General features: G+C 46.6%; 1 protein-coding gene across 4 annotated transcripts in view; it reads right to left on the bottom strand.

Annotated features, from left to right (window-relative positions):
- Positions 1 to 23589, bottom strand: part of PLXNA4 (plexin A4) — a 429278-nt gene that overhangs the window by 364702 nt on the left and 40987 nt on the right. For all 4 annotated transcript variants that reach the window (XM_017728009.1, XM_008628864.2, XM_017728010.1 and 1 more), the window contains exon 3: positions 17530 to 17712. In XM_017728009.1, coding sequence (XP_017583498.1) covers positions 17530 to 17712 — 183 coding nt within the window. The remainder of the gene's footprint in view (positions 1 to 17529; positions 17713 to 23589) is intronic.

The following is a 23589-nucleotide window of genomic DNA, read 5'->3' as shown; positions in this document are numbered from 1 at the left end:
TGGATTTGAACTCTGAATTATGACTGAGCTCTTCCAGCTCCAGTCAAGAGTCATCTTCCCCCTCCCTGGAAGTGCCCAAGGCCAGCTTGGATGAAGCTTGGAGCACCTGGGACAGTGGAAGTTGTCCCTGCCCATGGTATGGGGTGGAACTGGATGATTTTAACATCCCTCCCAACTCAAACCGCTCCATAATTCCATGGTGAGGAGGTCTGTGTGTCTCCATCCATCAGAGCTATCCAGAAAATCTTCTTTTATCTTCTGCCACATCAATCCATCAATATCAATTACCAAACAAGCTCTCAGAAGCACTCAGCCCAGGGTTATAACTCCAACTACCTGGGCTAACACCCTTCTGTTTTCTAAATCCCTGAAAAAAATGAAAAAAAATCTGCCAAAAAAAAAAAAAAATCCAATTTTTAAAGGTAAGTCTTTGGAGACTTCTGGACTTCTAAAGATTTTGAGTCATAAAGAAGAAAAATTTGTTCACACTCTGCAGATCAGGAGTTTCTGTGCGTTCAGTGCAGAAATCAGACGTTTCTGCCTCGTTGCAGATTTAGGATAAAGCACAGTGTCACAGACCTTGTTCCTAATTGCAGATGGGCTGGACACAGTGGCAGAGGATGGAGCCACCAGAGCTCCCAGGATATGTCTCATAACAAGCTCATTAGCTCCAACATCAGACCCCCTGCTCCTCAAAAACTGACCCAGGGCCCTCTCAGGATTTGTGCTGGAGCAGCAAATCTCTTAGAAACCTGTGGAGGGGAAGTCAATACACTTCAAAACAGATGAGTGAAGGGCCATCCTTTGCAATTAATAGTGAGCTAAATGAATAGACGAGAGATTGTTTATCTCCTCTGAGTGCGTGGCTGCCATGCCTTACTTGCCTTTTTACAAGAATTTGGCACATCAAGCACCACCAGCACATTCTGAAAATCTTGGGACCAAGGGTGAAACAAAATTCAGGGTGGAAACAGGGTCAGGGAAGATCCCCTCTTTCCCAAGTGCAGCAGAATAACTCGTTAAGGACAACTTCTGTGATTAAGGGAATAATTTTGCTGTCAGCCCAGGGACCCTGAGGTTTATTCCTGTTGTGTAACTTGTGCAAGTCCAGACTTTCTGCTGTGATGGAGTCACCCCCTCCAGCATATCAAGAAGAGAATTTCGTGACTCTCCCCTTAAGGATTTGAGTTCTTTGTATAGAAAATAGGTAGATGTCTCCAAGGGTGGCATAAATGATGCTTTGAGCTCCACTGACTGACACGAGGACATCCTGGCTAGGAGGTGATGTGAACCACTCTCAAAATTAAATATCTGCCTCTTTCCCAGGTAAATCCACTTTAGCTCAGGGCCTGAATGGTTTTGCTCTCTCTGCAACTCTGAGACAGTCCTACTTCCACACCTGTCAGCAGAGCTGGGACGATAAACACATTTATTGATTTGATTTGCTGCAGCCAAATCCTACAGCTTGGGAATCCAAGTGGCACCTTTAGCAGCATCCCCAACACCCAGCAGAGACAACCATGGTTTGGTTGGAGCCCCAAAACTTCACCTTCCTTCAAAAAAATTGCAGAGGTTGGGTTTTTTTAGGGAACTGGTATCAATCAGGAGAGGAGGCCTGGGAGAAGACACCTTGATTTCTAAGGATTGACACCTCCTAAAATATCAGCATTTGTGATGCAGCAAGAGCTCAGTGCCCAAAGTCAAATCCCAATTTTCCTGACCATGGCTTTGAGTTTGTGAGAGAGTGGAAGCACCATTCCTTGAAGGGCTCATTGGTGGCCAGAGCTGGGAACTGCTCTTCACAGACAAACCATCCCTTAAGAGAGCATTACTGACTTACACTGAAAAACTCCAAGTGAGGTGGGTTTTTCCCCTTTCCTTTTTACACCAACTTCTCTGTTGCATGTAAATGTTAAATCATAATTTAGAGACAGGGTATTTTTTCATTTTAAAAAGTGGCAGTTCCTCTTTTTGTGAAGGAAAACCTGAAAGAAAAGATGCTTCAGCTTCGTTAAGTTCCAAAACTAAAATCCCTTTGTGAAAAGCTGCTCAAAGATGGCACATCACTGGGAGATACTTAAATGCAGACAGCAGGTTTTTAACTGTTCCAGGGAAACCCTCCTGTTGAGCAGAACGAGGGCCACGGGGTTAAAACACAGCCATCATAACCTTTATTGCTTCATTTTTGTGAAGCCATTAACCACAGGAGGACCCCAGATGTGCCACAGCTCTGGCAGCTGGAATGAAATTCAATCCCCACATCAGAACCTAATTTATGACCAACCTGTTGGGAGGGGGCAGGGAAATCAGGGACACACAGGGGGCTGGGGAAAGCCGTGTGTTGACAGAGCTCAGCCCAAGCCCTAGCACAAACACACCTGGGAGAAGCCCCCACTCCCATCAGGGAATTTTTGCACGTGGAAATTCTTGTGTCTGAAAGCAGCTGAACCCCAACACCCTCCAGCTTTGACCTCCGGGTTCAGCTGCCTGGGAAGCACCAAGATGAAATCAAAGGGTTGCTGCGCTGAGGGCAAGTGACAGCCCATTCCCTGAAGAACTCAGGGAAGAGCAGGGCAGGGATGGCAAGAGGGGAGTGATTTGCCTGAGGTCGTGCTGCAATCAGCAACAGAGCCAGGAACAGATCAAGGGTTCCTGCTCTGCCATGATGTCACACCGAGTTTTTTTCTGACCACCCCTCGTGCTCTCCACATCACCCCCAGCCCAAGCTGGCCTTTCCCACCCACACCTGCTCTGCTCCATTCGGCTCCTTCCACAGAACTTGCTCCTCTCCACACTTTCTGCTTTCAGGGTCTGCCTGCTCCAGTTACTTGTGCCCTTTTGAGTGCAAGTTCCTGGGTGTCAGGGCCTCCTGCTACTGGAACCGTGCACCTGAGTACTGCTGAAAGCATCTTGATGTCATCTTTGCATGCCTAAATACTTCCTCGCTTCTTTAATCCACCTCAACCTGCCAACTTGAGTCTCCAAATCACATGGAGGTACATTGGGCATTCCAAAATATCCTCGAGTGTGCCATGTCACCCAAAGCATCCTGTGGTGCTGGTGCAGCAAAGCTCACCTGACTGTGACTGTCAGATGTGTGATCCCAAGGAGATCCCAGCCTCCTCAGCCACTCCTAAGTCCCTGAATTTTCTGGCAGTGCCCCTGGTCACTGCAGATGCCATAAATTCTCCAGGCTTTCTTTCCCTTTTAAGCGAGACTAAAGGTTTTTCCCTCAGCTTTTAGCAGTTTAGGGAAGAGTTTGTAACGCCATCAAAAAGAATCCCTGCGTGTGCTGCTGTGCCAGGGCTGCTCCAGCCCCTTTTTCCCCCTAAACCACCTGAGTTTCAGCCCACTGTCCCCACTTTTAAGCCACCTCCTCTATATTCTTTGCCAGCTCTACGTGCCTGGCCCTGGCATTCACAGAAGAGTTCAGACAATTCACCTGCAGTAGAACAAAGAAAATACCAAGACCAAAAGAAATGGCCCCACCTGAGCAGGTTAATCAAATTTCCAGCAGGAAAATCCTGCATAAAATAACCCTGCACTGAGCTTTTCTGTTATCCTAATGTTGGAGCACCTCACAACCATAAGCTGTTGATGAGACCCTTATGAAAGCAGAGAAACACCATTACTGTCACAGGCAGGGAACAGAGAAATAAGGGATGTTCACATCTGAACAAGTTGCCCTCAGCTCCCCCTTAGCTCTAATGGGGAGAAAAGAACATTTTTGGACAGAACTCACCTGCCCTGGTTTAGGGCAGTTTTATTCTCTTGCAGAAAGAGATGATGTGTGTCCTGAAAGGTCTGATTTCTCTCCCTGGATAGGGGAGGAAGTTGACAGAACCGCCTGGGTATGGAAATATCCCACATAATGAGATGAATCCCTCCTCTCCAAAAGTTAGCTCTGTAAAAGTCAGTAGCAAAGCAGGAACTGAGTTCAGGATTCTTATATTTTAGTCTGATCAAACTGTAAATGGACATCAAAGGTGAACAAAGCCAAAGGGTCACACCAGGAGTAACAAAACTGTGGGGGCTTGAAGGAAGCTCCTTATGGGTAAGGAACACAGAGGGTGGAGGAGGGAAAACTGGAATATCCTAAAAATTAAGTTTAAAGGACATTCAGACAAGGTGATTAAGGGAAGAAAGGAGACAGAACAGCAGAGATGGGGGTCACACTGCTCAGAAAATGCTGCAGGTGTGAGGACAATCCAGAAGGAACCCACACTGACTGTCCCTGGGAATATATATGGGAAAAAACCTTGCTAAGACACCATCCCCAGTCCAGATATTGTAAAGGAGGAACTCAGTCCTTTCCCAAATATCATCTTCCCACCCCTCTCTTCATTTTAATAACTGCAGGATAAATAGGGAAAGCAGACAGTCAAGTCTGAGATCATCCAGAGATCACACAGGGAATGTAACTGGGAGCAGATCCCACCACAGCCTGAAACCCTGAGAGTGAACTTTCTGGGAGTCTGACTCCAATTCCAAATTTTGCAGCTTATTTTTTATTTAAAAAATAAAAATACAGAAGCAGATGTGGGAACCAGGTGACAAGGCTGACCTGTGCATCTTGGAGGGAGAAACTGCAAGGTGGCCACCAGCACCTTTCCATGAGGAGAGTGAAAGCAAAAAAAGCAAGAGCTCAGTCTCTGCAAGCAATTAAAGAGCTGTTAATGAAATCACCTGCCACAGAGAATTGACAAAACATAGAAAAGAAGTCACTTCAGAGCCTGCCAGGGCAGCCCTGGCACGGCCAAGGGGCCTGCTGGCTGGGGTATATTTAGTGCCAGTGATATCATCTTTCCCAGCAGCGAGGAGAAGGACAGCACTTCCATGGCAATGTCAGGGAGAGCTTGGAGAGGGAAGAGCTCGAGATTTCCTTAACAGGGAAGGAAGCGGCACAGAGGCTACACTGCAGAGCAGGCAGCAGTCAGGGGCTGCAAAATGAGCAAGGCAAAAACCCCAGGAGGAAAAAAACCCCACAGAATATCAATATTGGTGTATTAAACAATGTCAGAATCAGTGTAATGTGTTTGGGGTTCTTCAGCTCCTATTGCCACATCCCAGCCTGGGACTACTCGGAGCTTTTGAGGAGGGGTAGAGCTCAGATTCCCCTTGCCAGGTTCAAGCTAAAGATTAATCTTTTTTCAACAGAAGGGCATAAAACCCCTTGGTGAACAGCCCTGCAGCTGCACTTCCACCCATTGTGCTGACAATTTGTTAATGCAGAACGTTGGAATATTAATTACAGCAGATCTTTCAATTGCCTGCCCTCCATCTCTGCTTCACAGCACTGCCAGTCCCCTAAGAAGAACCAGATTCCTCTAAAAACTGAGAGGTTGGCTTAAAAATCATGAATTAACAATCAATGCTCAGTTTTAGCTTACTATTACAGTTACTATCAGTGCCAGGATGTGTTTGGGACTATATTTATATTTACCTGCACCACCTCAGCCCAAGCAGCCCCCTCCCCTCAAAGTAAGAATATCCCTGTCATGTGCCCCAAAGCCAAAGCCACATTTTACATCTCTAAATGAACAGATGTAATACACCAGGGCAGTCCTGCACTGCTCACCACCTTAAAATATATTCTTTTTCCTGCTATATTATGAAAATTTATTTCACTACTGGGGCTCCCAGGTGAGTTCAATTCTCCAGCTTCCAAGCAGACAAAAATGCTAACCTGGCAGAAGAAGTTTAACAAAGACTAAAGGCAGCAGTCTCACAAGATCTCCCACCTCTCCACATATTGCAGGCTAGAGGACAGACATGCAAGGAAAACAGACATACAAATTTAGAAACCTTTTTTGTTCTCTCTCCATGAATAGAAAAATTAGTTAAAAATTCAGAATTTAGGTAGGATTTGGGGAATTAATTTACATCACAGGGGGAGAAGGGGCTTGAAAGCATCAAAAGATTTTGACTTTTCCATATCATGGTAGAAATATCTGTAAGAAGAGAACTAATTAAACACAAAAAACTAAAAAAGAAAGGAGGGAAAGGGAGGGGAGGAAGTCAAGTAACCATAAGTGGTTGTTTCATAGACCATACAACTTTCACAGCTTGCTTGCTGTATTGAAAAAGAGAGGAAGAAGAAGCAATCAGTTTTGATTTGGCACAGAGCTGGGTTGGGTTTATTTATTTCTTGTAAAATTTTCCTCCATTCTGTAAGACAACAATAAAATTAGTTATTCTCATTTTAAGAGACACTCCAGCCTAACAGGATGCCAGGGTCCCATCACTCACCAGCACGCAGGTGCTGTCTGAAGGGCAGGAGAACTGTCCTTATCGCTCAGGTTCTCTCTATCCTCAACATCTTCCCTTGGACCCCAAGGAGATCAATCGACAGTGCACGAAACCCAAGAGAAGCCCACAGAAACTCATAAGCAGTGGGGGAAAAGATTGAAGTGCCTGTGGTGTGTGAAACCACATCCACCCCATCAGATATCACAAGCCATAAACTCCCCTGATAACCCAGCCCTGATCAACCACATGACAAATACAGGAAGATATGCACAGTGCCAGTCGTGGTGTTTAATTAGATTTCATCAGGAGGGGTCCTGAAAAATTCATATGATGAGGTCTCTGCCAGTCTCAGCAATAACCTTTTTCCCTGACATCACTGGAATTTATTGCCAGCTTCCGTTAAATTAAAAAAAAAAAAAAAAACTTACAAGAAGTCAAAAGGATGACTCCAGAGCTCAGCCATGAGGACCTCAGCAGGGTGGGATGCCAGCACAGCTGGCAGGAGAAGCAGTGGTTTGCGCTGCCAGGATGCCACAGACCCAGTGCTCCAGGGTCCTTGCCCAACACACCACACCAGCTGGAAAAACAACCCTCAGCAGAGCTTCCCAAACCCACCAAAATCCCCCAGGAGTTGCTGTTTTTTATCCAAAGTGACCCAACCCTGTGAATCAGCAGCAGAACATGTTCAGCACGACAGAGTGCAGCCAGAGCTGAAACTCACAGAGGACTTGCTCCCAACTTTCCTCTACAGATTTTGCTGCTCTGGGCACCCCCTGGGGTCCCAAACCATCTCTCTTTACAGCCTTGGAGTGTTTCACTGGATTCTAACACACACTTCCAGGCTCACTGCTCCGAAGGGGATCCCAGCTTGGTGTCGATGGGATGCACAAGAACAGCTCTTAGGGGTGATGTTCCATGGGATTAAGGGATATCTCCATAAACACAGTCCTGCCATCTCTAGTCAAGTATGGACGCCAACCCAGCCGGCAAACCTAGTTTTTCTGGGTCCTGCACTGAAATATCACTCCAACTTTATAATTCAATGCTCTTTTAGTTTGGAGAATGAAAGACCATCCTTGGTGTCATAGTGACATTGGCCAGGATGAAGAAATCCAAGCAATGAGAGTGAAATAATGACAAAAACATCAACATCAACCTAGATTTGACACCACCAGTTACAGTCAAGTCTGTAGGTTTAGCTGCTGCTATCACAGCCAGGAAGATGCTTTTTGGTCACCCTGCACACAGCAAATCTCATCTTTGATTAACTGCCCTGGTCTAGTCTTCAGTTCATATTTCTGCACCCCTGACCCAGCAATCAAAGCTTTTCTAATTCCAGAAGGGGCCAGGAGCCTGCAGCTCTTCCATATGGTTTCATTTAGGGGAGGTGAGAGGCCACTGACAGGGTTTTGGAGGTTAAAGAAAAAAAAACCCAAAGCAAAACAAAAAGACAAGTGTCAGAACAAGCAGGAACAGATCCCCGAATCCCACACGGCACCACACGTCTTCACTCCCGCAGACACCGGATGGGCTGGGGCCTACAGAAACCAGCACAACTCCTCACACACAAGTCCAACAACCAGCAATCCATCAAAGCTTGAGAGCTCTCCAGCCAGGCTGCCTCCACAGAATGGGACACAACGAAGCCAAAGAGTCATTAAACCAAAATGAAAGAAGCACAAGGGGGGAAGGGCTCAAGTTGGAAAGGAGCAAGGGGGATTTTATTTCTGCCTTTATTTCTCAAGCCCCACCAGCAGCATTCACAACTTCTGGAGGTGCTGGTGGCATTGGAGTTCCCTCACAGGGGTTCACAACCCCTGCACTGAGCAGAGGCTCTGCCACACACCAGGATGTTGGGTGTGTTCAGGAGAGACGTGGAAAGAGACCTTCCAACCATCCCCAGCCCAAAGCTGCTTATCCCAACAAAGGGAGACACATTCCTTTTTGCCTTTCAATTATAAGCTGGCTCGTAAATCAAACCTCTGGTTCCTACACTTCTTTGTCATTTGAGGGAAAGGCTCTTTTTCCAAGGATTCCTCCTGCAAGCTGCGGTCCCTTCTCCAGCTCCAGCAACACAACTAATTACACCACTTTTGTTTGCTATGAACTCGCCCTGCCTTTGCCAGGCCAGGCATTGGACTCTGATTGCCTCCACAAATGCCTAATTATGGGTCACAAACCAAACAAATCCTCCCCCAGCTTAAACATCAGCTGTGGGGAGGAGAAAATTACTGTAAAATAAGCATTCCCCTCTATTTCCTCAGGGGTATCCCACAGCTGGTTTCAAATTAGAGGGTTCCTAGAGGTGGGCTGGGGGAGCTGCTTAAGTCAAATTGTTGTCTCAGTGCAATAGAGAACAAAACCTGCAAGACACATGTTTATTTAAGCAATATTTTGCACTCATACATGTATTTGCACAAAGTTCATTTCAAAACTATGTATCTGTGGCTGTTCTGTTTTCATCCCCTCCAACCCTACTCTGCTGTCTCTGCACAGCGGTGATTTCCAGCACCTGAGAAACGAGCTAAAGCTGTCACTCCAGACTACAGCAAATACCTGCAGAAACAGCCCAGCTGAGACTCAACAAAGCCAGTGTCAACTTAAGGAGTGAACAGTGGGGACAAGAAACTTCTGTGCAAAACATTCCCCATGGGCACAATGGGATCCTGCAAAAGAGCTTCAGAGAATCACAGAATATCCTGAGCTGGAAGGACTCCACAAGGATCATCCAGTCCAACTCCTGGCCCTGATCAGGACATCCTAAAATCCCACCTTGTGCATCCCTGAGAGCGTTGTCCAAATGCTCCTGGAGCTCTGGCAGCCTTGAGAATGCGACCATTCCCTGGAGAGCCTGGTCAGGGCCCCACCACCCTCTTGGGGCAAGAACCTTTGCCTAATCTCCAACCTAAATCTCCCCTGACACAGCTCCAGATGTTCCTTTGGCTCCTGTCCCTGGTCACAGAGAGAGGAGATCAGTCTGCCCCTCAGGAGGAAGCTGCAGACTGTGATGAGGTCTCCCTCAGGCTCCTCTCCTCCAGGCTGAACAAACCAAATTACCTCAGCTGTTCCTCAAATGGCTTTTCCCCGTCTTCATTGCCCTCCTTCAGACACTCTGGTGGCTTTATAGTTATCTTTCTTCTACTGTGATGCCCAAAATTGCACACAGGACTCAGGGTGAGAGCAGAGCAGGACAATCCCCTCTCTCAACCACCCAGCAAAGCTGTGCCTGATGCCCTCCAGGACATGGTTTGCCCATATTCCACTTGCCATTGACCAGGAAGAGCAGGAAACTGAACCTGGATCTCACTGCCACAGTTCACATCCCCAACAGTGCCCAGTTCCATTCCTCTGCCCATCCCTTCCTAAGGGCAAGAGCTGTCAAATTGAGATATCTCCATTCCCCCCATCAGCAGCAGAGGCAGAGATCAGTCATCTGGCCAAAGGGAGAGGGAGGAGGTGAGAGACTGAGGAGGTGATTTTGGGCACAGATACGCCAGCAGGATGGTGAAGGGGTAGAGTAGAGGATGGTGAAAGGAAGAGATGGATGCACAGTGCCTTATCAGGGTCTTGCTGTTCTTTCAACTGGCTCCCTGATAACATATGGAGCTTAATCAAATATGCAAATGATGTCCTATGTAGAGACAAGGGAAATGGAGAAATAAACCCAGAGACCATGCATGAAAACAAGCCGATAACATGAGGGAGTGGGGAGAAGGTTTTCTCTTTTTGATAAAATTATTTCAAAAGATTAAATTAAAGCAAAACTAATTAGGAAAACCACACTTAAGCCGGCTTCCCCTAAGAAGGGTCAGCAGGCAAGAGGCATTCAAATCAAAGGCAGATGCAAGAGGCACTTCAAGGCCTCCTTGGAAAGTGATTATCCCAGTCAAAAAGGAAGGGGATAGAGAGGAGGAAGGCATCACAAGAGCCTTTTTGGCTGGGCATCCATCCGGGCATTCAATGGAGTGTATGGGGAGCTAAACAGCTTCTCTTTGTCACCCCGGAGAGCAAAAGGAGCAGGTGAAGACCAAAGCTGATCACCTGATGTTCCAACCACAGCATTTCTCTGAGAACAAAGGAGCAAATGGACCAGAGGAACATGGGACTAGATTTACCTTTCCTTTTATCCCACCCCTGCGTGATTTCCATCAGCAGCACGGCCGTGCCAGGCTCTGCAGCCTGAACACCCCACAGAGCTGCTGACACCATGCAGAAAATCACCTGCCACCACCACAGGGCAGGTGACAACCAGCAGCACAGCAAGCTGTCCCCCTGGGAGGCTGCAGGACCCATGCATTCCAGCAAGGAACAGGCAGCAGGACATTGTTACCTGTCTCCTCGTGTCTGGTTTTGTCACTAACATCCCCCTGCCATGCACAATGAACATCCTCAGCCCTCTGTGGGGAAATCCAGCTCTGCAAAGCTGTCAAATGCAGGCTGCATTTAAAGAAAGGGTTTGAAGAGATGAAGATACAACCTGCTGCCTTCCCTGCTGCAGTGGGCTCACTGGAGCTGGCTCTTTCTCCTGGAGCTGGGAGTAGAAACACGCAGCACTGCTGGCATAGAATTCAGAGGGATTAGACAGTTATTTGCCACTCTCACTGCATGATCACAAGATTCCATCTCTGACAAGACTCTGAGTCACAGCTAAACCAGAATATTCCCCTCCAAAAAAAAAAAAAGAGCAGCACTCGACACATATGGGAAAGGCACCCAGCAAAAACACAGCTCAGCCAAACCCCGCACACCAGCACGGAGATTGCTGAGTAGTCAGAAAGCAGAGAGGGGTACTTGAAGGAGAGACATGGGAAATTAATCACTCACTGCCAAAAAGTAGGCTCCAGTTCTTCCCAGGAAGAGCAGCCTTCATGTCAGGAGGAGGAGAAAAAAAAAAAAAAAAAAAAAAAAAAAAAGGAGTTTTCCTACTGCAGTTAGACACTGCAACAAGCTGCGGTGTGAGACATGGACAAGCTGTAGCTGGAAGTCCCAGAGCAATGGAAATGAGGGAAACGAGGGATGTGAGAGGCAAAGCAACCACCTGCAGAGATGGAACCCTTAGTGGGTGTTTCAAACAAATGTTGGCTGCACCAGTTGAGCAGCAGAGCCTGGACAGAGCCCCTCTGATGTGGGTTAGGGCAGGGGATGGATTACAGGGTAACCCAGGCTGGAAGGGACCTCACAGGGTCTCTAATCAAACCTTCTGTTCAAAGCAGGATCTGCTGCAATATCAGACTGGGTTGTTCTGCCCCTTCTGGCCTTGAAAATCTCCAAGAACAGGAAGAACTGCTTCTTCAAGGTCCTCATGGACAAAAAGCTTTTCCTTATATCCAGTTGGAATTTCCTCATGCCAATTTGTGCCCACTGTCCCACATCCTTTCCTCACTCACCAACAAGAAGAGCCTGTCTCCAACTCCTCAACCTCCTTGTTGGCATGGGAATGCTGTTACCTGGTCCCTCCCACGTTTTCTCATCTCCAGCCTGAATAAGCTCAGTTCTCTCGTCCCCTCCTCTCAGGGCAGGTTCTCCAGCTCCTGGCCAAACTCTTCACCCTTTCCTGAACTTGTTCTGGTTGATCAACAAATTTTTTTTGCTCTGAGTAGCCTAAAACTGGGTGCAGTATCTGGATATGGCCTGGCCATTGAGCCCAAGATGATCACCTTCCCTCCACCTATTGGCAGTGCCCCTATTTGCATATCCCACGTCTTTGACTTCACCCACAGGAACAGAATCCATTCACTTTTAGGTCGTTTTAGGACTTCATGATCACCAGCCAACAATTTTTACATGACCCAGGAAAAATTGTGCCACTGCCCAGTGTCCACATATTCCCATCACCCCTTTCACCCACCACAAGCACCAAGTGCTGAGTCCACCACAGCTACCAAAACCACAACTTCGAGTGCTTCAGCCAGAAAAATTAACTGATTTCTAGGCATCCAAGCTGGCAACAACCTCTCAAAGAGGGGCTGCGCATCAAGGTAGGACACAGACAACTGCAGACATCAAATTCTGACAGGAACCAGCATCGCTCCATCACAAGTCAGCAAAGCAGCCGGACTCCTGCTGGCTCAGGAAGCTGTGAGGAGAGGCCAGGGTGAACCAGCCCCTCTTGCAGAAGCCATCTTCCCAGCAGGAGCCAGAGCCTCTCCAGCATGTTTTCAGAGCAGTCAAGTCCACTTGCCAAACAGTGGGGGGAAAAATTAAAATTCAAAAGATCCCCGAGTGTTTCAAGGCAGCAGAGGGAAGGAGAAGAGAGCTGAGTTTCCCTGCTGGCATTCACACACAGGGCTGTCAGCTGCAGAATTCCCTCCAGGGAGTATCAAAATCGAGCAGGGCTTCTTGTTTTGTGTGTACTCAGAAACCCCCTGGCCTGGAGAAGCAGTGGGGATCTCTGGCTGTGCCTGCAGTTACCACCAGGCTGATGTTCCATGCATGGCAATCCCAGAGCTGCCACATCAGCTCCAGTTCCTTGGATGGGAAATAAATTCCAACCCCCTGGGTGGAACTGGGACACCAATTCCACAGGCAGGGACAACTTCCACTCTACCAGGTTGCTCCAAGCCTCATCCAACCTGGTCTTGCACACTTCCAGGGATGGGCATTCACAACTTAGCACTTTCCCAACACCACTGTGAGAGGGGCCAAAACAAGAACTGCAAATCCCAGCTCTCACATTTTAAATTCTCCCTGTGGTGCTTTGCCTCTGGATGCAAAGAAAGCACGGTCTCAAGGCTTTGGGGTTATCCAGAGGGTTGTTCGTGGAACTGGTCAATACTGAGAGTTTTCTCCTAAATAGAGTTGATACCTGGTGGGAAGTGCTGGCTGGATTTCGGAGCTTTCTGATCTGAATGAAAACCTTCACCCTACATGACATTCCATATATAAAAACCCTTCAAAGACCACAAACTGATAGGATTTGATGAAAAATGAAATACAGCCCACAGAGTGAAAGTGTTGGTTTTTAAGCTGAAGTTCTCTCTCTGCAAGGAATTCAGCCTAGAAAAGGCTTTGAGTGAAATATTTAGCTGGAATAAAAAGAAACCAAACAATTTCTTACCGGGAAGTTTTAAATTAATGAAAATTTCTACTACTCCATTTTTAAATAAACATTTCAAAATGGAACAGAGCTTTGTTTTGTGAGAAATGCAATTCCTAGGGCTGTTGCCAGGCTGACATTTGTAAGCTCAACTCTCCCTTTACACCTGCACCTACACACAGAATAATTGCAGGTGAGTTGTATTTCTTTGACTGGAAGTGATCTGCACAAAAGCAGTGGCCCATAAATTAAATGCCTGGGGAAGGAATATGAGGAATATGGGTTACTGCTCTGTTCCCCTAGTGATGCCAGGTATTAGTAGCACCAGGAAAAAAAAAATCCAAACCAAGCACACAAAGCATCTCCATGGGTACATCCCCGGTTTTCTCCTACAACCAGAGCAAAGACCTGAGAGTGTCATGAGAGAGTGAGCAAAGGAAAAATAAAAAGCCAGGGAATTTTAGAGCCAAGTGGTTTGCAGGGAGAACATCCCCACAAATAGCTCCTGTGTTGTTTGCAGGGAGACAAAACAGACGTTTGTTAAACTCCAGTGAGGGGTTTTTTTCATCTCCTGAAAGAAATCACTAAAAATTCCCAGGGGTGTCAACTGAATTTCAGCCACAGGTTTTGCCTGAAGCATTCCCCATGGTACAGAGGAGTTCACTGCCAAAGAAGCCCATCAGGATCCCTGGATTACACTAAAGCTGTGGGAACACTCACCAAAGTGGTACAAATACAGGGAACACCACAGGACAGCCAGCACAGGAGGGAATCAAGACACTGGCTTCTAACTGAGCACAGCAAGATTAAATATTTCTCATTAAGCAATGCCACAAGTGGTCAGGAGCTGGTTTTCCAATACACCTGATTTGTTGAGTTAAGCTGTTTGAGGTGATCACACACCTCACAGCACTTAATGCATTCATTTTCTCCAGTATTTTTTGAGCAAGAAAAATATTCCCTACGTTTTGCAGGACAGAAAATGAAACATGGAGACACACCAAAAGATCCTGGCAGAACAAAGGACTGGACCTACTCCTCCCTAGCCCACCCTGCTCCATCCACAAGAAGCCACAAACCCCCATTAAACCTTTAATCCAAGGGCAGTGGGTTTTGTGCATTAGATATGGACAGGGAGAATTTTCCTTTTCTGTAGCTCTTCATTTTTATCCTATTTATTTCTTCATTCTGCAGGGCCAGGCTGTGCCTTGGTCAAGGCAGCAGAACTGGAGAGAATATTTCTGCAGCACATTTATTCCATGCCTCCCTGATGGACTGCACATGGAGCTTTGTGAATGAGCAAGGGTTGCAAAATGTGTTTTGCCTGGGGCAGTGAAATAGCTGGGGCCAACCATGTCATTCGGTTTCACTCACACTTTCCCTCCCCTATCTCTGTCTTGGTTTTTCCTTTTCTTTCTCTCTTTGTTGTCTTGGTTACATGGGCAGATTCCTGATATACTGCTAGTGTTCATTTTAATGATATGTTCCTGTAAAGCACAATATTTTCCTTCAGTTGTGTGTGCCACTGGATAAATTCCTTTGACACATGTGACATCTGTATATCAACTATCAGATATTGCTTTATGACTGTGGGTATTTCACAGAGCATTCATGGATCACCTAAATCAAAGTCTGATACATAGTCTGCCACTTTCATATATAAAAAGAAAAACCACAGAGAGAGGAAAATACGGAAACTGCAGAAAAAAAAGCAAAGTTTCTCCAAAACCATCTTGTAATGACCTGCAGTGAGTCTCCCAAGCACAGAATAAATCCTGCTATCTTGGAGATAATCTCAGAACTGCTCTTTCATGCCATCCAAAATATTCCACTGCAGCTTGACTGAGGAGCTGCACTGCACCAGGAGAAGCAGCAGAGTGCGACATGCCTGGTAGGACCCCAAAAGCACAAAAAAAAAAAAAAAAAAAAAAAATCCCAGTTCCTGGAATTTGTTCAGGAGTTTCATCTAATCCTACAAGGCTTATTCCAATTTACCACCGTTTTTAAACAGCAAACAAACTTCATGCTAAAACCATGGATTATGCTGGAGCTGCAATCCCAACACAGCCTTTTCCTTGATCCCTCTTCAGCAGCACCTGATTGATGAGCCGAGGTGCAAAACAAAGCATCAGAAGGCCCATGGCAGGGGTCAAGGAGCATCAAGGGAAAATCCTGAGTGCCAAACCACCCCAAGGAGGTGACAGGTTGCTGTCCCAAGGTCAGACACCCTCAGGAGCATTGGAGGGGGACAATGTGTGGAGGAGAGTCAGGGACTGCAGAAGCCACAGCAAGGATGAGGATGAACCTACAGGACCTAAAGGTTTCCAGGAGTCCGGATCAACTGGTTCAAAACACTCACACATGTTCAAGGGAGCCCCATTTCACTTTGTGTCCTGCCTCTTTGGGGGAAATTTGTTCACCTGAGCCAATCTCAGCCCAAGGCTCCAGCCCTGCTTCAACTCACCCAATGTGGGACCTACCACAAGCAGAGTATTCAGCACATTAGGAGAAAGCTTCATTTTATTCCCTTTCTCAAATTACATCAGCCACTTCAGCTCTCCTCATTCTTTACCCTATAAGGCTGTCCCTGCTCCCTACCACACTCCATAAAGCACAAAGTTTTCTCTCCTATTTTCCCCCTATTAAAAAGGAATCAGATCTTGGATTCTGCAACACGACCTGCAAAGGCAAAGACAGAGCTGTGGCTGAGTTTTCTCCTGAGCCCAAAAAAAAAAAAAAAAAAAAAAAAAAAAAAACCAAAACCACCAACCAAAAGCTTGTGAGTGCAGGAAGAGCAGTCATTAAGTGTTTAGGTCTTTTGGATATTTACCATTCAGATCTCAGCTACCCCATTTCGCTCCCTCCAAGAGACTGGCTAGAGAACTGAACAGTTTATTATGATATCACAGAAGAACTGAACAGTTTATTATGATATCACATATGACAGGGAAGCAAAACCTAATTAGTCAGGGGAGGAGATTCTTTTTATTATGACCATTTAAAAAACAATTTGGCTCCTTTTCCACATGCCTGAATTAAAAAAAAGAACAAAACCTGCCATATTTTTTTTTCAAAACCACGAACAACCTTTCCTCTGTTTTGAACAAAGCCAGAGACATTTGCTAGCGGGCAGAATCCCATTCCCCTTGCAGCCCTCCCTCAGCATGGAGGAAATGCCATCTGAGTTTACAACCCAGATTTGCTTTTCAAGTGAAGGAACAGGTAGAGGAACAAAACCAGAGATTTCAGACTTTCCTTAAGCATCTGTGAACAAACAACTCCCTTCACTCCCCACAAGCCACAGGGGGCCACGTTTTCACAGCACTTTCTTTGCCCCAGCTTGGAAGTCTTAACTAGCAAAAGGGATTTAAAGAGGAAAGGCCATCCTAAAACATCACAAGGCTCTGCCCAACCTCCCTTCCCAGCTTCTCCCCCATCTCCATTATCATGGCAAAGCCACCATCTCCTTGCACATCCAGTAATTTACAGCACTCCCGGGCTGAGCATTCAGACAAACATTGTCAGACTGGCACAGAGGGGTTGAAATGGAGGCAGTGCCCATTAGCTCACTTCCAATAACCCTTCTTTCTTTGGGAAAGCCACAGGGAGATTATTCCACCCCTCCAGCCTCTCTGAGTGCTTCCCAAGGCAAACACCAGCCTTGGGCCCATTTCCAGTGAGAACGGCCCCAACCATAAACATAAAGCTCATTATGGTTCGGGACACAGCTTTCCTTTGGTGCAAACACTCTTCCTTCAGCACAAACCCCCAGCCTGACGTCAACGGCACAGCCGCTAATCCCGTGCTGGGCTCGTGGTGAAATCACAGCCCAGTCACACTGCTCTGAAGATCTCCAGAGCATGAATCCTGTTTCCTAAACTTCAGCCCCATTCCGTTTTTCTCCAGCATGCACAGACCCTGTGATCAACGACTCAATTAGAGATGGTCTGAACACAGAAAATTCTGTTGGATGCAAATTACATCACGTCCATCTGCAACTGGGGCTGTGGTTTGACTTCTGAAGCACTAATTTCCTGATGAATAACCATTTGAAAGAAGGATTTTATCCTTTCTCAGATCATCTCTATCCCTTGAGGGCAAAACACAGGTTTTTTGCCAGCCAAACCATTTTTTATCCTCAAAATAGGAGCACCTTAGGACAAGGACTGTACTCATGCTCAATGCAACACTTAAATCTCCATAAAAATATGAAAATCTGAGTTAGAGGACCAAGTAGGTCTTACCTTCTTGAGCTTCCCACTCTTGGTGCCCACAAAAGCCAGGGAGTGGTTCTTGTAGACGTAGGCAATCACCGAGGTCATCCTGTCCCCATCCTCAGTGAAAATGGGGAGCCCTCGCACCATGGATGATACTCCCAAGGGGGCATTCATATCCAGGCCACAGAAATTGTCATCAATTGTTAACAGCTGCAAAGAAAGGAAGAAAAAGGGTATAAACAGCTGAAGTCACCAATTTTTCAGCCATTTGGTAAGTATCCATCCATTGCATAACATGCCTGTAATTTACACAGGCTGACAAAAATCAGGGAGGACTGGAGAAAGAGGTGGGAAAAAAAGTTGTCCAAAGTTACACAATGAGTTACCGCCAGAAGGAGAACTGGAAACTTGGTTCTCTTGAATGACAGCCCAGCAGGATACATTACATTAAGCCTTTTTCCTACTGCTTTACCAGTCAGTTTTACCAGTCAAGACTCACCAATCAAATGAAAATCTGCTGAAAATGTCTTAAACATACCTAGTTCTGTCTCAAAAAAAAAAAAAAAAAAAAAAAAAGTATGCACACCATTCCTGTAGATCCAGAGTAAGAACCACGGAGCTAAATCTGCTCTGGCAAATAAAATAGACCCCAACCTGACCCTGTGATCCAATACTAAGGATCACATATATGAAACCTAAATAAGCACTCCTCCCCCTAATTCTGAACTCAGTAGGGCTGTTCATGCTGCATCTTGGGAATTACCATCCTCCAAGGAGTGTTCAAGCATTGTCTGAGAGAGACATGGTCAGCCCAGTCCAAACCTGCAGTAGGGACTGCGGTAAGAATTAAACACCATAAACTTAAAGCCCTTTGCAGTACCTTAAGGGGGCTCCAAGAGAGCTGGAGCAGGACTTGGGAGAAGGGATGGGAGGACAAGACAATTCCTTCAAACTGCCAGAGGGTAGGGTTAAATGGGGAGAAATTTTTGGCTGTGAGGGTGGGGAGGCCCTGGCACAGGTGGCCCAGAGAAGCTGTGGCTGCCTCTGGATCCCTGAAAGTGTCCAAGGCCACATTGGACGGGGCTTGGTGCAACCTGGGATGGTAGGTGTCCCTGCCCATGGCAGGGGGTGGCCCTGGATGATGTGAGGAAAAAACACATCTTGAAAAGCCAGTCAAAGAAGACAGAGAAGTCCTGAAACTTCATTTGAGTAAAGGGAGAGAGAGCCCACTGGGGCATATCCCTGTGGGGTTTCTCTCTCAAGGTTTCAGAGGACGCAGTCTCCTTTTAATCCTAAACTCACCCTCTTCCTTTCCCCATTGCTGAGGTATCAGGAAGGTCTTCCCAGCCTTCCCAAACCACCTACCACATATCCCCCCTTGAACGTGCCATTTTCCCCCAAAGCTCAGCAGTTCAGGCTGTCTGGGTTCTGCAGATCCACCAGAAGTTCAGACTGTGTGGGCTCTGCCATAGACTTTGCCCAGACCCATTTGTAAATTACCCTAAAGTCAAGGAGTTCAAACCGTAGTTAAATTTTCTGGGTTTTGTAACAAACTTACAAAAACTTGTGTGGATTGCAGTTGGTAGAGACATTAAGACCCCTCTCAAAGACATTAACACCTATTCCTCCCAAAGAGCCCTCCCCAATCGAGTTGCTTGTAAGGACTTTAGCATCCATCTTTCTTTAAGGTTCCTTCCAACCCAAGCCATTCTGGGGTTTTCCATTTTACTGGGATACTGTAACTCCCCGAAGTTCTTTGGAAAGGAGGGAAACTTCCACAGCTACTAAAGGGGCTTTCCAGCTTTTGTTGGAGATATCCATGAACTTCCCAACAACCAGAGAAAAACCCCTATTCATTAATGCTGCTGCCTGAGCTCCAGCACCCACTGCATTTAAACTCAACAAGAGTTTCACCAGACAGATGCTCCACTGGGATCCCTTTACACAAATGAATGGAGTGTCCAGTTATCCCTAAGAGTGTTTCTTTGGGGTTTAAGGATTTCCAGAAACACAGCAGGAACATGGCACAGGCAGCTCTTCTACCTTCAGATACCATCAAGGTGGGTGAAGCCAACACAGGTCACAGATCTCCACAGAATAAGTTAAATAAAGCTCCAAATATCCCAGCACACAACTGCCAGAGCAGACTTTATTAACTTCTCCGGGCCCCACTCGGAGATTTCAAGTTAAGCATTCACTTGACATGCTTTGCTGGACTAAGGCCTAGAAAAGCAATAATTAACTGTACAGGAAGGTTGCCTAGTTCTGATATATCAGTAATAAGGGACCACAACGATTTTCTTTGTCTGAACTCGCATCTTCCTGGAAACACAGCTAAAAAAAGTGGTGCTCCCTGCTTGAGTTCACAAGCAGTAAAAGCCTGATAGTTGATTCATTTTATCCTCACCCAGCAATTACAGGCAATAATTACAGATGGTTTTGCTGAATGGAAGAATAATGTGTCCTAAATGTGTTTATAAATACATAAAACCTAGGAGGAATTCAAAGAGCCATTAGGAGGGATCAGCTAGCCTGAGCTCTGGCCTGCAGGAGTCATTAATGTTTGTGGACTGCCCTTTTTAGCAGAGCTAAAACACCGGCTCAAAGAGCAATTAGGGAGCAGATCAGCAGCCTCCACGATGCTGGCTAGTCCAAAACACCAGCAGAAAGTCCAAGATAAATCTGCAACCCAGCTCTAGGACACAGAAATCCATAATCAGCAGGGGAAAGGAGGCATGCCAGAGAAGGAGCCACCCAAACAAACTGGAAATGGACCTTCCAACAAAGCCAGGTACCCACAAAAGGACTCTAGATCATCCCCTCAGCCCAACTCTACAGCCCCCTGATGTCCTTCCAACCTGACTTGTCCTATGGATGTAGGATTTGAGAAGAAACCAGGTCTTCAAGCCAGGCCCAGTTTGACTAGAAGTTCTTAAAATCTCAGATTAGCACAATTTGTGTTTCAAGGGTGCAATCAAACTGCCTAAGTGCTCACTAATGGCCTGACTGCAAAGAATCACCACAGGCTGAAAGCAGGAAACTCCCAAACAGCAGAAAAAAGGGAAAAGAAGAGAAGTTTTCAAGGAAAACAAGAGAGTTTTCTTCACCACCAAGAGGATGAAAAGCTTAATAGTGCCAGCAAACATCTTACCTGAGGTGCAGGGTACAAAGCTTCATCCCAAACAAGAGGAAATTAGTCTGACAAGCAGTGAAATGAGATGAATCCAGCAGAGCTGGCACAGCTAGAGGTATCCTCCTTGGGGGGAGCACAGCCAAAACCAACCACTCCAGCTGAAGCACTTGAGCCCAGAAAGGCTCCATGAATTCAGCTAACAACCTTCCTGCATGACCCAGAGCCTCCCATCCTAGGCAGGGGCCTGGGAGGATATAGCCCCAAAAATCACAGCATTAAGCACAAACACCTGTGGCTGATTTGCAGCCCATCTCCAACCTATGGAGGCTTAATTAATCTAATTGCCACCAGGTAGTTCCTCCTCCATCTGATTGGGCTCCAGCTGAACTCAGACCTATCCTTAATGGGGCTGATAAACCCACACAGACACAACATTAAATTTAATTTTTATTTATTTTATTTCTAAACTATTTATTTCATCTTTATTTTACTCCTGACATTATTTCCAGAGGGACACGTCCCTGTAAGAAGGATTTACACAGAAATATGGGGTCAATTTTTTTCAAAGAAGCTAGAGTCACACTAGATTTAGTGAAGAAATTGTTTATAATGAGGGTGGAGAGGCCCTGGCACAGGGTGCCCAGAGAAGCTCTGGCTGCCCCATCCCTGGAAGTGTCCAAGGCCAGGCTGGAGAGGGCAACCTGGGATAGTGGAAGATGTCCCTGCCCATGGTAAGGGGTTGGAATTTCACTGTCTTTAGGTCACTTTCAACCCAAACTATTCTGGCATTCTGAGTCCGCTCACGTGCTGCTGGTTGGGTGCCAGAGAAGCAATCACAGAGTTCGGGTTTGCCATGTGGACAACCCTCCCCCAGGAGCAGGAGCAAGGCCAGCAAGCCACACGCCACACAAAAACTATTTTCATTTAACATATTTGGGTTATTTCCTCTGGGGATCATCTGCCAAAAAAACGCCAGCAAGAAAAACCCTACAAATAAACACCACCCGGCTCCTGCACAGCTGTGGCTCTCAGCTGCACACAGGCCTTTGTAGAGACAGAAATACAGTCATCTTCTGCAGCAAAGAGAGACACGTAAGGAAGTTTGGATTTATGATGAAAGGGTCAGGAGTTGCAAGCACAGGTTTATTTTCAATTCCAGACACTCCTAGCAGCAATATAAAGTAGCCACGTTAAACTCTCTGGAGCTTCTCTGCTTGGCAATTTCATGTTAACGACTTTCCAGAATGAAGGAGGAGGTGAGGGCATGAATTCACTTCTAACGCTGCTGCCACAGCAGCTGGGATAGCAGGGAGAGGCAAAGGGAAGGTCTAAAGATGTGGGAATAATATCAGCAATTCTCACATCCCAAGCAGTTAAAATCCAACCCAAGAAGCCACTGCACAGCCAGCAGGTAACGTGGAAGGAAATGGGGGCCTGGAGTTGGAATGCTGGACTGGAATCCATCACTTCCTCATCTCACACCCAACTCCCACTTGCAAACGAGGGAATGTTTCTCACCACCACCCTGCCCCAGGGAAACTGAGAAACACAGGTTTATAAGGTGCTCTGCATAACCAAAATATCTTCATCTGAGACTAAGTGGCAGCTCCCAGGGTATAAATGCCCTCCCCAGTCTCAGCAGCTGCCTCTCCACCTTGGACTGATGTTCAGGTGGGACCAGCTGGTTGTGTTCTGCTCCTGCCACCTCTCCCTGCATCACCAGCCAGGGCTTCATCTGCAGCTATGGCCAGGTGTCACTGTCACCAGTGAAATGGGAAGGATGTGCAAAAGAATGGCAGGGGTTTGCTTCCTCCAGGATTAAGCCTATCAAATAAATAATTAACACATCCAAGCCCTCCTGGAGAGGATGGGTTTACAAGACTGGTGCTGGCTCAGTCCCGGAGGGATTCACTGAGCCCTCAAAACCCCCAAATTCAGCAGAAGGGTTCGAGATTTGATTACACCACCTCCTTCACTGTCCTCATCTCGTTCCCCAGCAGGAGGGAGCACGTTGGCATTGCACGAGTGGCAGAAGCACCAAGTATCAGGGGACATGGGCAAACAGTGCTCATAATACACCAATTGTCTCTTAAACATCTGCTTCCACTATTCGCCTCTGAAACAACCCCTGATAATTAAACACAGTCTAATCCACATTTGGGGAAAGGCCTCAATAAAGGATTAGCCACCCCTCATTCCTCCTTGCTTTCACTCCGGCAGAATCTTCCTCCCCAATCAAAGCACCGGAGCCTTTTTTCCCAGATATCTCAGCAGGCTCCAGAGCAATTCCACAGACTCACCAGGGATAAAGGCTGTCCCAGTGGCCAAGCCTTGCCTTTGATTTACAGCTAATACCTAACAGCCCTGTCTTCATATGGTGGCAGGTACTTGGCTCCTCTCTCCTGTTATCTCAGGCTTGGCTGATGCAGAGGATGGAGGGAACACACACTAATGGATGTCTGTGCTGCCAGCAGGGCCAGGGAGCCAACAGCAATAAGAAATCAACAGTTACAGGCGTGTGAGTCTTTGCAAGGAGATATCCAAGGTCTTTTCCATCACCTGACTGCAAGATCTCCTTCCTTCCTGACTGAGGGTGAAGGTGGGCACATGTCCACTCAATGGGATGTTTAAAAATCTAGAGAGATGGAAGACAGAGAAAAACCTCTCAGTAGGAACTTCACGGTGTCTGAAGAGACACAAGCTAAGAAATTCAGGGTCTAAATCGCCTGGTGCAGGGGTGAACCATAAATCCCCACAGAGTGGAGCTGCAAATAATGGAAACCATCTCCCTGCAAACCACGGGACTTTAAATTCCAACAGCAACAGGATGGTACCAAGGTTTGTGCTTCTCCTGTTTGCCTGTGCATGTTCTCTTGGTGGTTTGAGCACAGTTTCAGCACAGGGTCAGCTCCTGGCTGGATGCTACTTTGCGCACGGCATTGGTGCTTGGCATT

The sequence above is a fragment of the Corvus brachyrhynchos genome, unplaced genomic scaffold (genome assembly GCF_000691975.1).
Source record: "Corvus brachyrhynchos isolate BGI_N302 unplaced genomic scaffold, ASM69197v1 scaffold182, whole genome shotgun sequence".
NCBI classification, from domain to species: domain Eukaryota; kingdom Metazoa; phylum Chordata; class Aves; order Passeriformes; family Corvidae; genus Corvus; species Corvus brachyrhynchos.
The sequence above is the reverse complement of the archived record's forward strand: the minus strand, read 5'-3'. Positions and strand labels throughout refer to the sequence as shown.